This window comes from Pezoporus occidentalis, unplaced genomic scaffold (assembly GCF_034315485.1).
Source record: "Pezoporus occidentalis ecotype Australia unplaced genomic scaffold, CSIRO_AGI_Poc_V1 ctg1, whole genome shotgun sequence".
Lineage (NCBI taxonomy): Eukaryota > Metazoa > Chordata > Aves > Psittaciformes > Psittacidae > Pezoporus > Pezoporus occidentalis.
Window position 1 is genome coordinate 10,891,490 of NW_026912778.1, and position 15,038 is coordinate 10,906,527.

At 46.7% G+C, this 15,038-nt stretch overlaps 1 protein-coding gene across 1 annotated transcript in view; it reads right to left on the reverse strand.

Annotated features, from left to right (window-relative positions):
* The window catches only part of ENPP6 (ectonucleotide pyrophosphatase/phosphodiesterase 6), a 34,017-nt gene extending 20,131 nt beyond the window's left edge, over positions 1–13,886 (reverse strand). Inside the window, exons 1-2 of the mRNA XM_062628051.1 lie at positions 13,444–13,886; positions 3,278–3,457 (exon numbers count right to left, since the gene is read on the reverse strand). Coding sequence (XP_062484035.1) covers positions 3,278–3,457; positions 13,444–13,699 — 436 coding nt within the window. The 5' untranslated portion in view covers positions 13,700–13,886. The remainder of the gene's footprint in view (positions 1–3,277; positions 3,458–13,443) is intronic.
* Positions 13,887–15,038: the final 1,152 nt, after the last annotated feature.

The window sequence follows — 15,038 nt, forward strand, 5'->3', positions numbered from 1 at the left end:
AGCTCAGAACAGTCATATAGGGAAAAAGTAATAAATACTATTACATTTGGGGTGACTTCTGTTTACTCCAGTTAAACCTGGAGTCCTACTGCAGTTCAACTGCCCTGTGCTTAATTCAGCTGTTCTGCATTTCACCCTGGTTCCTGCTCTCTGCCTAACTGTGTTATGGCCAATGTGCCCTTTGAGACCATGAACACCTTTAAAATAAGCATATGCTTAAGTGTTTGCTGAACTGAGACACTGAGGACTTTGCCAAAGGTCATCTATCGCAGATAAATAATTGACAGATGTACACATCACAGTTCACAGCTAAAATACCTGATCCATGCAAAAAAATCCGCCTCTGTGTCACGAGAAAGTCAATGCATGTACTGGCAATATCAGCGCTGGGAAAAAGAAGGTTTTATTGTCCCTTGCGATTTTCTACTGGAAATAGCAGACAGATAAGTGTAAAGGTTATATATATGTCTGCAGGGATACACACATAGACCTCACATGTCTTCTCCCTGGGAGACACTGCTCAAAGGGCAACATGAAGGAGCTAGGTAAAGTCCAAAGGAATTTAATGGAAAGCAATGCTGTTCATTTGGATTTCAGTAGCTCTTTGTAGACTGTTACATCTATTCAGTACATAATTATATCTATTCAGTGCAGTTCCACTAGTAGTTAAAGATGAATAGTCTATAGAAACAGGTATTTTTGTGAATCTTTAGAAGAATTTCTACATTCTTGTATAGTTTCTATGTCCTGCTATTAGCACTGCTGTTAGGTCACTTGGGTGATCTCCAGTAAGAGGCAGCTTTCTTTTGAGGGCTGCCTTCCTCTACAGCATTGAACAGGACCATTTATCAGGGCTCCCATGGTCCATTCTGGCTGGGTTACTGCCTGCTGCTCATGCACCACAAAGGGGGCCACAAAGATGGCCCTTTGTGCCCTGCAGCTGGCGGCAGGAAGGCCTTTTTTCCCCCGCGGTGAACTAGCAAGTGTACCTGGGGTTTTTTGCCTTCCTCTGCAACACTGAGCACAGCCGCTTGCAAGGACTCCTTTGGGCTGTTGCGGCCAGGGATCTGCTGCTCCTGCTCCATGCAGGTGGCCCTCGTGCCAGGCACTGAGGGGGAGGCAGCTCTCTAGACTTCGAGGGTGACCCCAGGGTAGCCCCCAGGCGTTGCTGCTTGTCCTCCGTAGAAGTGAGCACCGATCCTTGTCAGGGCTCCCTGAGCCCTTAGGGCTTGGTTCTTGCCCACTACTCTAGCACCTCCAAGGCACCACTCCTGACCTGGTGCTTTCTGGCTCCATTGTCCTGTGCAAGCTTGGAGTGGGAATGAGCTCTGCTCTTCCCTTGGCTCCATTTCTCAGAGGGTTTTCGGCTGTGCACAGCAGCCTGTGCTTGGAAGGGCTCCAGCCTTGCTGCCCCATCAGCAGCTGCCCCATTCCAGCTCTCCCTGCTTGCAACACAAGCACTGGGATAGCGCAAGACCACTTCTCATGCATCACTGGCCAAGAAGCACAGCAGCAGAGCAAGTTCTGGGAGACAGAAGTGTGCTTGTCATTGGTACGTGTCATACTTTGGGAAATAACCACAGTACCACATACCTCTTCTTCTGCACAAGAGGGATGCAGAGTTGCTTGACAGAGTCCAGAGGAGGGCCATGACAATGATCAGAGGGCTGAAGCACCTCTCCTACGGAGACAGGCTGAGAGAACTGAGCTTGTTCAGCTTGGAGAAGAGAAGGCTCTGGGGAGACCTTAGAGCAGCTTCCAGTGCCTAAAGAGGGCCTACAAGAAATCTGGAAAGGGACCTTGTACAAGAGCATGCAGTGAGAGGACAAGGGAGAATGGCTTTAAACTGAAAGAGGGGAGATTTAGATTAGATATTAGGAAGAAACTATTTACTGTGAGGGTGGTGAGGCGCTGGCACAGGTTGCCCAGAGAGGCTGTGGATGTCCCATCCCTGGAAGTGCTCAAAGCCAGATTGGACAGGGCTTTGCACAACCTGGAAGGTGTCCCTGCCCGTGGCAGGGGGTTGGAACTGGATGATCTTCAAGGTCCCTTCCAAACCAAACCATTCCATGATTTTGTCATTCTCTATCTAGTCTGCATCTTTAGTCTTTTAGACTACCTTTGAGTCCATAAGACAATAGTGTTACGCTGAGATCCTTCTTGCTCTTCAGTACTGTAGAAACACTCTGGATGACTTTTCAGTCTTTTTCATCTTGGTATGCTCTTTCTTCCCTTTCCTAAGAACTGTGGCCTTTTTTGTGGGATGCTATTAGCTACATTGCATGGAAAGACCATGACTAGGCACACGTGCGCTGGGATGTGGAGATGAGTTGGCCGGGAGCCCATGGTGTGAGTCAGCTGCCCCAGCCCTACACACTGGCACTGGCTGTGTTCAGTGCAGCTCTTCCAACGTGTGGTCCTATAGCCTGCAGTTGCACACATGAGGATATTTGCATACTGCTTAGATAGCAGGGTTAAAAAGTCAGAAAGTTGAGAATCTGGGTACCTTGCAAAGGGTTTGGTCTGGCTGCACAGCTGCCACATTTATTTCTATTGGTATTTATTTCTATGTGGTATTTCCTTAAGGGTATAGTCCCATTTGTTAAAAAAGACTTGTTCTTATACATCCCTAGTGATTTCAGTGGTCCAATATCCAACAAATGAGGAATGGAAAGGCCAAGTCTCTTTAAATGAATAGATCAGACTCACAGCAACTGGGACCTCATCTAACTAATGATGAAGGAGGGTGTGTTCTACATGATGAATGGTGGAGGAGGGGATGCTCCACAAGCCGGTTCCTGAAGGTAATCATAGAACTGCAGAATGATCTAGGTTGGAAAAGACCTTCAAGATCATCAAGTCCAACCATTCCCCAGCACTGCCAAGGTCACCACTAACCCATTTCACCGAGGGCCAAATCTACATGGTTTTTGGACACTTCCAGGGACGGTGACTCCACCACTGCCCTGGGCAGCCTCTTCCAGTGCCTGAGCACCCTCTCAGTGAAATGTTTCCTAATATCCCATCTAAACCTCCAATGGAGGAGCTTGAGGCCGTTTCCTCTTGTCATGTGGGAGAAGAGACCAACCGCCACCTCACTGCAACCTCCTTCCAGGTAGTTGTAGAGGCTGATAAGGTCCCCCCTGGCTGCTTAGTAAAGCACTTGTAATTCTTGTCTGTATATCAGAACTGTATTAAAGAGCCATCCTACAGCGTGTTGGAGTGCTTAGATGTAAACATGCACAGTTAAGATGGTAGCAATTTTTGATGTACTAACCTGGCCAGTAGTACATGGAAACATTCTTTTTTTCTTTCATCATTGTGACCCACAAAGGCTCCGATCCATTCCACCAGAGAGGAAGCAGGCTCTCTTTATTCACACCAATGTCAAAAGATACATTTGCTTTTTGGTCCCACATGTAGTTTCCAATCATCTGATGGACCTCGCAGTGGCGACCTTTGGGGGTGGAGAAAAAGACAGCACAATCAGGTTGTTGTTCTCCAGCAGAAAGATGTCACCAGCACCAGCACTGCTACCACTGCTACATCAGCAAATCAGCTGAAAAGCTGGTTTTCCACAAACAAGCAAAACCTAGGCTAAAACATTTATATATGACTTTTATTTTGTTGTTGTATTTGTTGCTGTTTTTTGTTGTTGTTTTTTGTTTTAAATGAACACACTTTGTTCTTGCTTGTGGGGACAGCAAACATTTCACCAGACATTTTCAGCCCTTCAGCCTCATGGAGGGCCTTGGTCAACTTTATATTGCAAGAAACTAGTATATAATAGCAGAGAGACGTCTTCCACCTCTTGTCATTGTCAGAAGAGAATCTGTATTTTAAGAGCTAAGCTTCAGGTGAATTAACAAAAATAGGAAAAGAAATGTTGAAGATTGAGTTGTATGGGGAGTTCATGATTTCCATATCTTAAAAAGCAACTGCTGACGTGCGTGTGAGACACTGTCATCATTAGCTGGTGAGTCATGATACTGCAAGGATCCAGATAACAGGCTTTGATTATTGTGAGACTCAGCACAGTGATCAGACCTGAAATAACCCCGGTATGCTTGATTTAAGAAGGCATCATTTTAAGCAGAGGACTCTGTATACTTTGGGTACATGCGACCTTGAAATGGATTTTGAACTATCCTTCACTACTATGAGGTATTTCAACATTGTAAAACATTTCCTCCTCCCCAGCGGACAAAAGCAGTCTCGAGTTGTGGCAGTCACTACTTACCATATTAAACCAAACAAGCTTAATATAGGAGAAATGGTGGATTGAATGGGCAGTAATCTGTCCTCTTTTAGCCTGCCAAGTGCTTTCTTCACTGTAAGTCTCAAAAGAGCTAGTTTCAAAAGAAAGCCTCTACAGTGCATCAAAAATGCAGCCTTCCTACTGAAAGGGCAACCCCATCTCTTCAGCATCTTGAAATCCACGTGTTCCTGAGCACATATCAACCTGCTAAACTACAGGCAGGCAACTGGTGTCAGCCCGGGAAACCTGCAGGTCAGCGCTAAAGCTGTTAGGTCATGTCTTTGTACGATGTACAGTGTACTCTTCATATAGAACAACAAACTCTAGTTGTTACCAGTGTGAGCTCTGTATGGGATCTAAGGTCTGCTGTCAGTTTGTCCACCCCTTTAAGGAACAGAACAGAGATTGCAGTGTTGTTGGGATGTTTAATGAACTGTGTGCACTATTACAGAGGATAGTATTCTTCTAATCTTCACATCAGACAAGTTCATTCCTCTATGGACTCCAACTCCCTTTTTTTGTGTACTAAAGAAGATGTCCCCCATATAGGAGATGATAAGGTATCAGTTTTCATTGCAAACACTGCTGGTTCACAGGGCCAGAAGGGAATTTCAGATGAGCAGACAGACCAAAAGACGTGACTATTTAATGCTGCCTGGAGCCATTCACGTCTGCTTGCCTTGAAGCCTGTGTCCCAGAAAGACCCTGGACCTCCTTGGAATACACTGACAACCAGCTCATCAACCTCATCCTTGGGCTGCTCATCCCAATATTTATCATCAGTAACACTGTACAAAAAGTATGCCTGGTCTCTAATTTTGTTTTTGACCTTTGTTAACCTCCAACCACGGCTATTCTATACCTTGCTCCCTAGATTAAAAAGCCCTGCAATAACTGGCATTTCTGCCCCCCAGAGACACTCAGACACAGAATTAAGGTCGCTTAGCAAATTTCTTTTGGCTCACTTGTACAACTCCAGTTCTTTAAATCCCCTGTTGTAACTTATTTTCTCCAGGCTGAGAAAATGACCTTTGGTGATCTTCTTTTTAATGATTATCAAAATAGCAACCTGGTGTTAGTCACTGTAACATGTTGAATTTATTATTGCTTCCATTACTGCAGCTTTCCATGGTAATCAAACATCAAGAGTCTCAAAAGTAGAAACAGGGTAAAAAGCAATTTCAGCATACAGATATCGTCATTTAAACTCTCTGCAATTGTAGTAAAAAGCATCCCTTCCTCAAGCAACTGAGGAAAACAAAGAGGGTATGGTTTCCAGGAATGTGATAACTGCTGTATCCTTCTGGAAGAGAGCCAGCAAAAGCATTTGCAAATCTGCATGCTACAGCTTACTTGGATGCTACACTTCTTACAGCATTGGCTTTGTCCAGAGCACATTCCCATGTCTCCATGCACTTTTGTCAGCATTCAAATCAATCTATGTAAGCCAAAGATGAAATAAGAAAAAAACCCAAACCAGCAAAAAACCCAAAAAACCCATGTAGCCTCTTGGCCACCCACAATAGCAGCACAGTAACACTGAATGTTATGAACCCTACGTTGACCATATGAGCGAGTGCTTCTGTAACATTTGCTACGGGAATGACCTCTTCTTTTTTGGTGGTCTTTCACTGACTGCAGGGACACGTTGTAGGATCACTAGTAGGCATGATATATCACATAGGGACCATATACCATCCGTGCCTAAACCTACAAGAGAAAATACTCTTCTGAGACACTCAATGATCTTTTCTTAAAAAGTGAGGATGTGTGTGACAGATGCTCAGTGCTACACCTGGTGCATCAGGCAACAAAACAGAGGGAAACCATCTCTGCACTGAGCAAATCAGATTTACCAGAGAACCCACGGTGTGTATAATTAGCCAACACAGTAAAGGTACCGGCATGGTGTCCATCTGAGGATAAACATATGGGCTGTGGAAGGGTTAAGTTCCTCTACATAAACTGCTGCATGCTCTAAGGTAGGTAGGTTTTAACAGCCCAAGTGAGACATGCAGTTCCCTTTCTCCCCTCTTCCCCTCCCTACAACATCTTTCCTCTGCTATTCCCGTGAAGCATCACCTAAATGCTGACCCAGACTTGCTCATTTATCTGCTCCTCACCCCACTTCTAAACCCCCTCAAGACCTGCTGGATGACTTGCCCTGGGAAATGCTTTGCTCCTGCAGCCTGCCATGAGGAGAAAGAGAGTAGGATTTTAAAGTCACCAGCACCGTATTCGCACTTCAGAGCTGGTACGGTGGTGCTGCCGTCCCCAAGGACTGAGCCCAGCCTGCTGTGAGCAGAGCATCCTGAAGGGCCCAGCTCTGCCTGCTTTCGTATATGCCCTACTCTGCTCTTACCCTGCTGGATCTCATCTGCCTGCTTTGAAAAGGAAGACGACAATAAAAAAAAACAACAAACAAACCCCATGTGCTCATCCTTAAGTGGTCTGAAGAAGGCTAGGGCTCATGAGAATTCAGTGGGGAGTCCTGGTCTGGGCAAAGTGGCCCTGCCATCTGCAGCACCCCAAGCAAAATAGTACTTGCAAGATGTGTATGGACATTTATGTTCCCAGAAGAGGTTGCTGGCAAGTCTTTACAATTTTTTATGACCTCCAATAATACACAGATCCAAAGCAGAAACATCTTAGCCTATGTGTGTCAAGCAAGCCACTGCATCCAACTAGGATCACACCAAAAGGCACAGAAAATATTCTACTATACACAGCATTACTTTATTTTTTTCCTGAAGCAGATTCATTTAAAAAGAGCATGAAACTAATTCAGTGCTTTCATAATGGGGCTGGGGTGCACAAAAATGAAGATAGGCTGAGAAAGCTGGGGCTGTTCAGGCTGGAGAAGAGAAGGCTGCATGGAGACCTCATAGCACCCTTCCAGTATCTGAAGGGGGCCTATAGGGATGCTGGGGAGGGACTCTTCATTAGGGACTGTAGTGACAGGACGAGGGGTAACGGGTTAAAACTTAAACAGGGGAAGCTTACATTGGATATAAGGAAGAAATTCTTTCCTGTTAGGGTGGTGAGGCAGTGGAATGGGTTGCCCAGGGAGGTTGTGAATGCTCCATCCCTGGTGGTGTTCAAGGCCAGGTTGGATGAAGCCTTGGGTGAGATGGTTTAGTGTGAGGTGTCCCTCCCCAGGGCAGGGGGGTTGGAACTAGATGATGTTAAGGTCCTTTCCAACCCGAACTATTCTATGATTCTATACAGGTTAGGCTTTGCAGATGCTTACTTGTGCAGGAAAGCAGGTTTTATGTCTCTGGAGAGCAGTGCTCTGGGCTGACAGTGGGTCTACTGAACCAAGTGGCACTGGTGGGCAGAGGAATCATGCTGGGACCCCAGACTGCTTACAGCTGGGTACAGCTCAAGGGCAGCAGAGCTTCAAGCACTACAGAAGATCTGAACAAAACGGTGGGCACAGCTGCTCTCTGCACCATTAGAGAGGGTGAGAGCCTCCGGCAGTTTTCTGCTCATCAGCTGTGACTTCAGCTCTGGGCAGAGAAATACCTTGGTATGGGAATATCCACTTATTGTCCCTAACAGCTGGTAGCAGGTATGCTAGTTGTGAGCTGTGAGGCTGCAGCTAGTAAGAAGGAAAAAACACTGTGCTTCAATTTGTAGCAGATGAACTTGTGTTAGAGAAAACTTTCTGTTCTCCACTTTGAAAGTGTTTCCATTTTTTCACTGGTAGAAAGCAAACACAGATTTTTACAGCATTTTGTGTATGTGTGAAAGAGGAAAATTTTGGCACTTGGCATTGCAGCCTTTCTGCGGGCAGCAAGTAAACAAAGTGGGATGAAGAATGTGAAAATGAAACACCCTCCCAGTTCCCACTCTCTTCTCCAGCCTGTCCTTGGTAGGACAATACCCCTTCCCTGCCAGTATTACCACAGACTTTTTCATGCTCTTTTGCTTCCTGTTCTTCATGTTCTTTTCATTTCAGAAATGAAAAGCTGCTGAATCCAAGAAGAAAAAGAGACTACTGATTTTAAAACTGTATGTCACAAACAGAACCTTTTAAAGCTTTGCTGCTGCTGGCAACTGTGGTGGTTAAAAGATGAGCAAAAAGAAAGTATCTTATTCCCTCATAATGCTCTCTGCTTCCTTCTGGCTTTTTTCTTGGCTTGGATAGTGAAGTTGAGGTAGTTTCAGTTCATGTGTAGGGATAATGAATTTCCCTGTTGTACTGCTATCCCTCCATTTTTTCATACCTCAGACAAAATGCAGGCATTATTTATGTAATTAAAAACTTGCTTAACTGCTAAACAGAAACTAACAGCATCCTTTCCTGGACCAGGCTGGAGTCTGGATACTGTTAACTTGGCAGCTGAAAAGAGGCATCCAATAGAGCCATCACTAGGCTGGGCTTCCTGTGGGTACCAAGTGGACAGAGAGTGGAGACGCTGTACTGTGAGACAGGAGAGCCCTCACAGCAAACAGTGCAAAATGTACTAGTGCACGTCAGCCAAAGACCAGAGGATTCCAGGGATGGAAGCCCAAAGGACATTTGCTCCCGGAAAGCATGGAATAAATGGGGTGTGGCATACATAGGGATTTGCTGTGCTCAGGGGTAGGCAGGAGCAGTCTGGCTATATATCAGACCACAACATCATATACCAAAGCCCCTTGGGAGTCAAATATAGCAACGCTGGGAACGAGGAGTGCAGCAAGGATGGTAGAAACACAGAATATGGGTAAAACCTTCAGTCTGGCAGAGTAGACCTTGACCATCACCCATCTCTGGGACCTGTTGCCCCTCTCCCTCCTGCTGTGCAGAGAAGGCGATTGTACATGCAGGGCTGAGCCCACACCTTGGTTGCAGGAGACTGAAACATCCTTGGTTCAAACTCCTCCTCCATCCCACAAGCTTCATGGGACCTCACAGCCTCTCTGCCAGGTATTTAAGATCAGCTCCTGTCCAAAAAGGGCCACGGAGGCCCCTCGCTGGCTCCTCTCTGAGCAGCTCCTCACTCACTGCTGTGAGCAGGGACTCCCTCTGCTTCCCATGGAGGCCAAGAGAAATACAGCTGACCAGGTGGCTGGCACATCCTCGGGGAGGACCTGCCAGAGAAGACTTCATCTGTTGTTAGGATCTTGGAAAATAAATCCTCCTGGGTTTCCAGCTCAGATGTGATGCCGCCTGCTCATGTTTATGCTGGCTGGGGCTGGAAATGTGAGAGGCCCCTGCGTACCCTGAGCTGAGGGGACTTCAGGGGAGCTGGGATGCAGGGGGTGCCCCAGCACTCCCCCAGTGCCCATGGGTTGGCAGGCGAGGAAGACCCAAACCCCTCAGTGTGAGTGGCTTTTCTTGAGAGCTATTGCATGAAGGGCTCTGGAGCAATAACTCCTGCTTGCGGCAGTTATAGGGGAGACCTCAGACTTGCCATTGAGCTTGGTATGAGAGATCCCTGCAGAACCAGGCCACGAGAGGAAAAGAGAAGAATTAAAAGCTCCCCACAGGACAACAGCCAGAGGTGGCTTGTGGTCTTAATTCCTTTCTACACAAAACAAACAGAACATGGTGTGATTAAATGAGCCTTTCGGGATACATGTATTTGGACTCCTGCTTCTCTCCCATGCCAAGCTCATGTCAAGCCCCACAAAGTTCTCTCAAATACGTGTCAGCAGCAACAGCTCCTTTTACCTAATTCACCACTTTATATCATGCCTTTCAGGTCAACAACTGCAATATCATAACTGGAGCACAGAAAGCTAGGGCAGCAGGTAGGATTCAGTCTAGCAGCTCAGAAAACAACCCAACCACCCGAGAACCAGTCCTTATGCCTCTGTGGAAGCCAAAACTGTGAAACACGGCATGAATGAAGTTGTTAGAGAAGACTGCTTTTTAAGGAGTTGGATTTTAAGCCAGTACATCCTTGGACTACCCTGCACACCACCAGATCTCCGTAACAAAACAAATTCTCCAGTTGTACATCAGCAAGATCCCTTTGCTCCAGCAGTGACTTGACTCTTGTTTAATCCTTCTAACAGCAGGTCATGTTGCATGCCCTGGCTTGCAGGGAGACTGGAGCTTCCCCCTAAGCTCTGAATCACTGGTGACTTTAAATGAAGAAGCCAAACCATTAGCATTTGTCTTGTTTTTATGCTCTGGGTTTAGTTCTTATAATTGCTGTAGATGTAGATGAAAGCCCAAGGGCAGGCGCCAGGTTTTGGGCTGAGGCTTTTTGCATCAGTCAGGGAAGCTCTAGCAAACATATTCTCGTTGGCTGACAGCAGTGGCAAGTTTAGGTAGGAGGGTGACCTATGGAGAGCTGTTCCATGGCCCTGCAGCACTGCATGACCACAGGCAAGTCACCTCCCTCCCTTTGCTTCCCCTCCAAAATTTATCCAGTTTACCTAGGTTGGGCCCTATTCCTCCCACTGTGCCTGAGTGTTGCCTAGCTTTTAGTCTCTGCAAAACAGGGTATGCTTCACATTAGCATACATCAGTGAGTTGTTTTTAGATACATGGCTCTTGGTCATCAGTTATGGTTGCATCTATTTGGTTATAGCTTTGAAAATCTTGGTAAACTTGCTATTTCTCATGAATATTAAACTCAGCTCTCTTTAAACCATCAGAGGAAATCTACGTTCTGACAGGGCTCATGAAAACAGTTGGGCACCGTCTGCCCTAGTGTGTGCAGCCATGTCTGAGGAGCAGAGTCCTCTGTCCTAGCATGTGCAGCCATGCTCACTCCTATATGAATGTGGGGCCATAATACCTTGTGAATGAGCAGAAAAAGAAGGGATCTGAGAAAGCAGTGGGATATAATGAGGGGTGGGAATGTGCACATGTGGCCATATATTTGTTAAGCTTATTTAGCTGGAAAAAAAGCCAATATACTGTGAAACCGCATTCACAAATGCTAAAATACTGCAATTTGGAGGTTAAAACTTGAGTTTCCTAACAGCTCTTTAAGCAGCAGTGTAGGACAAGACATGAAGAATAGCTTGTAGTCACCGATTTCCCACAAGAAACTGGCAGCATTTAAGTCCCACACATCCCAGTTGCAAATGGAAGCAAAAGCAGTTATAGTCATGCGTGTGTGTGTCCCACAGAAGAGATGCATGACTGCTGAGATGTGATGTTAAGCTTTCCCACACCCTTGCAGCAGCAATAGGGAGATGGTAACTTGCCAGTCCCTAAGCAGGTCACCACAGCACGATGCTCATGTCACGCTGCCATGCTGTGTTTTCTCCAAAAGCTGTCCCAGCTTTGCAAATCAAACATGCACAGGCTGAACACAGCTAATGCTATGTCTACTGTGTGCCCCACACTCCTAACCCCACCATCACCTAAAACATGACACCTCCTTTCTGTGGTGACTGCACCACAGCACTGGGGGTAAGAACAGTGCACCTATGGGATCTTCTATGCTGTCATGCCAGGACAGTGTCACAGGGTTCACTAACACCCCAAGGGCTCAAGTGCAGCCTTGGATCTTCCTTTGGACAGGGTCATCACCTAACTTGGTCCTCAGTTGGCTCCTGACCTATTTAACGCTTCTGTGATTCATATGTTAGGAAGGTGAATAGTTCTTTGCAGTTAAGTTGTATTTGCATTGACATCCTCATCACGAAGGTCAGGGGACTTGCAAGAGGAGTTGAGTTTGATCTCATAGATTGTCTCATTGCCTCAAGCTGGGGTGTGGAAACGTTGATATTCTAAAAATGTAAGAAGTCCATCAGTGGTGTTTCATCATCTAAACCAAAACTCCCCCTTTTTTGAGTACAAAATAGGATTTTTTCAAAACTCCCTGAAAGGCTGATTGCAGACTACGCTGACTACATTCTACGCACACACACTTACTAGGAGTGATGGTTAAATGTGGTAATGAGTGAAAGCAGTCACTTTTCCTCTTCCCTTTCACAACTTAATCCAAAGGCTTTTTTTACACACATGGAGTGCTAAACCTGTCTGCCTAAGTACACGTGAAGAACATGGTCTGGAGTGAAATGACATCTCTGTTTTCAATCATGACATTTGCTCTGCATTGATGGATTTGCACCAAGTCATGAAAAATCCCTGTGGTGATTTTGTACTTGATTCTGTTCAGAGATGAGCAAGAGAAAGGCATTTCTCTTGAGAGAGAGGGAGGGAGGAAGGGGTTAAGCAGTTTCAAAACAAGCTGGGCACAACTGATGTCAGATTTTTGTCTTACAATGGCATCTATTTGCTTTCCCAGCAAGCAGTATATGGACTGCTGTGCATTGTATTGTTCCAAGGACAGCAAAGATGCCACGTATCTTAGGAGAGGATGGATTTTCTCATACTTCCACATGATTGGTGAATAATTCCAGATAAATTATTATCCAGATAAAAATCCAATTGGAAACTCCAGGAAAACTTTTCTGTTTGTTTTTATTTAACTATTGTTTCCAGAGTGCCTCTGATGAAAATGGCCCAGCTATACTCTGTGCACCTTCGTAGTGTCACTGTAACCAGGTCACTCCACTTAGACTAAAAGCAAGTCAGCACCATGAAACCCATGACTACCCTCTCCAGTTTTTGAATGCTCAGGAGAGGCTTTTTGACATTTCTGAAAGCCTCTCCTGGGCATTCAAAAATACTGTAAGGGAGGAAAAGCAAAAAATCATCAGTGTTTTCCTATTTGGCTATTTCAGATTTTTACAGGTACAATTTCTTAGGGCAAAGTTAAGATAGGGACCTGTGAAAGCAGCAAGTCTGTGTAGTTTAAGAAGAAATTTAACACTGAACTTGCCAAACCAGACCTGCTGACTGAATGTAAGTTCTTTTCTTGGCCACCCTCAGTTTACATGCCTTTTTATTAACTGGAAAGGCTCTGAGCAGGCTCTGTATTACTTTTCCATGCCTTTTCCGCTTCTTTTTACATTCCATGTGCAGTAGCCCCCATCAGTGGTCCCACCAGGGAGCCCTGGATGTCTGTGCTGTTGGTGGTGGCAGCTGATAGGGACATGGCAGCACCTTGGGAGAGCAAAGGCAAACTCCAACAGTCAGCTCCAAGTGACATTTCCAAGTTCAGAGCAGGTTTCAGACAGGCACTACTGAGCTGTAATGCCACAGTGCTTTTAAACTCCCGGCTAAAAGCACCGCTTGTGATATTTTTACATTGTCTTTGGAGGAAGAAGTCACAGCGAGCTGGGAGCTCTGAGGAGCATCACAGCACAGAGATGCAAGTACTCACCCGTCATCAGCGTGTAGTAATTTGGGTAGGAGAGGCTGGGGAAGTCTGGAGTCATGTAATCCACCTTCACCCCCATGTTCACGATGTCCCGAAAGCCCGGCAGCCCCTCCAGCTCGCTGTCGTCGATGTAGTCGAAGCGAAAGCCATCGAGCAGGAACAACAGGAGCTTGCGGGGGGCCGAAGGTGCAGCGGGGGGCGGCAGGAGGGATGCGAGGGCAGCGGCCAGGAGGGCTGCGGGGAGGCGGCAGCTCCCCATGTCCGACTTGACCGGGCAGCAGAGAGGGCTCCGCAACGGCTTCGGGGCCGGGCCTGGCACTGCTTGTTCTCCCTCCCGCTTGCCACAGCCCGTGTTAAAGCTACAGCGCTGAGTGGGAGGGCACAGGTTAATGACAAGCAGATGATTAACTTCGAGCGGAGGGAAGAGTTGGATGCTTCCAGGCTGCAGAGAAAACGCTCCACAGCGATGGGGAAACACGACACAGAAATAAGTGGAGCCTCTCAGGGAGGGAGGGAGGGAGGGAGGGTAAAAGAGAGAGAATGGAGGGTAAAAAGGTGGGAGGGTCAGCAAAGGTGGGAGGGAGAAATGGAGGGAAGGAGGGAGGGATGGAGGGAGTGAGCAGTGCTGACGGTCCCACGCGTGGTGGGATCTGAGCCCCGTGGTGGGACAGCTGGGCCCCGCATCAGGGCTGTGCCTGGCAAAGCTCCTACCGAGTGAAACTGCTCACTTCACACCGAGCGTTACATCTCCAGGCATGCAGTGCACATCATGTCTTTCTGTCAGTGGCTTGTGATAGAGAGACTAAGGCAAAGCAAAGTCTGGGAGGTGGAGGGTACAAGTTGGGGTCCAGCATTTCGATGGTACAGCTGTACCACTGAGCACTGACTGAGCAAGCTCACATCTACATGGACCTGAGTCCCTGCAAAGCACCCTATCTTCCCCACTTGCTCCGTGCTGCTGTGGGACTAATCCTGCTCCCAATGCACTAGTAGAAGAATCCAGCATTAGGCAGAGCAAATGGCACATTTGTTTTCTAGATGTTGATGTTATTAAAGAGCTGGTCAGTGCCATATTTCAAATAAAAATTAAAAATGGTTTGTATTTTAGTCACAGGTCCTCACCAGGTTCTTCTCTTGCCAGCCACAAGAGCTTAACTATACCTCTAATGCAATGCCAGCAGCTGCCGTACACTATAATTACATATTAAATCACTGTACTTGAACTGTGTTTGGTTTTCCCAAATAAAAGAAGTTCATGGCTCTGTCTCACTCATCATGGGAACAGCCCTTCTCAGGTGCTTACACCTGGGGAGGTTGCAGCAGTGGCCACTACCCCAGTGTTGAATCTGAGCTTCTGCTCTTTACAAGGCTCCCGATCGCACACTGAGCGTGTCTAGTCGCTCCTTGGCAAACAGCAGGCTGATGCAAGCTCAGCAAGGTGATTTTCAGCCTCCCTTGCCCCAGATACTTATGTACCCCTGTGCAAACCCCCCTCGCATCCTGCTGTGCATTTAGCAAACTTGTATCGCATCACATCGCATCCTGCGCATTTAGCATGGCTTCATGCTGGCTGCAAGTGCCTGTGAGCCAGAGCAGGT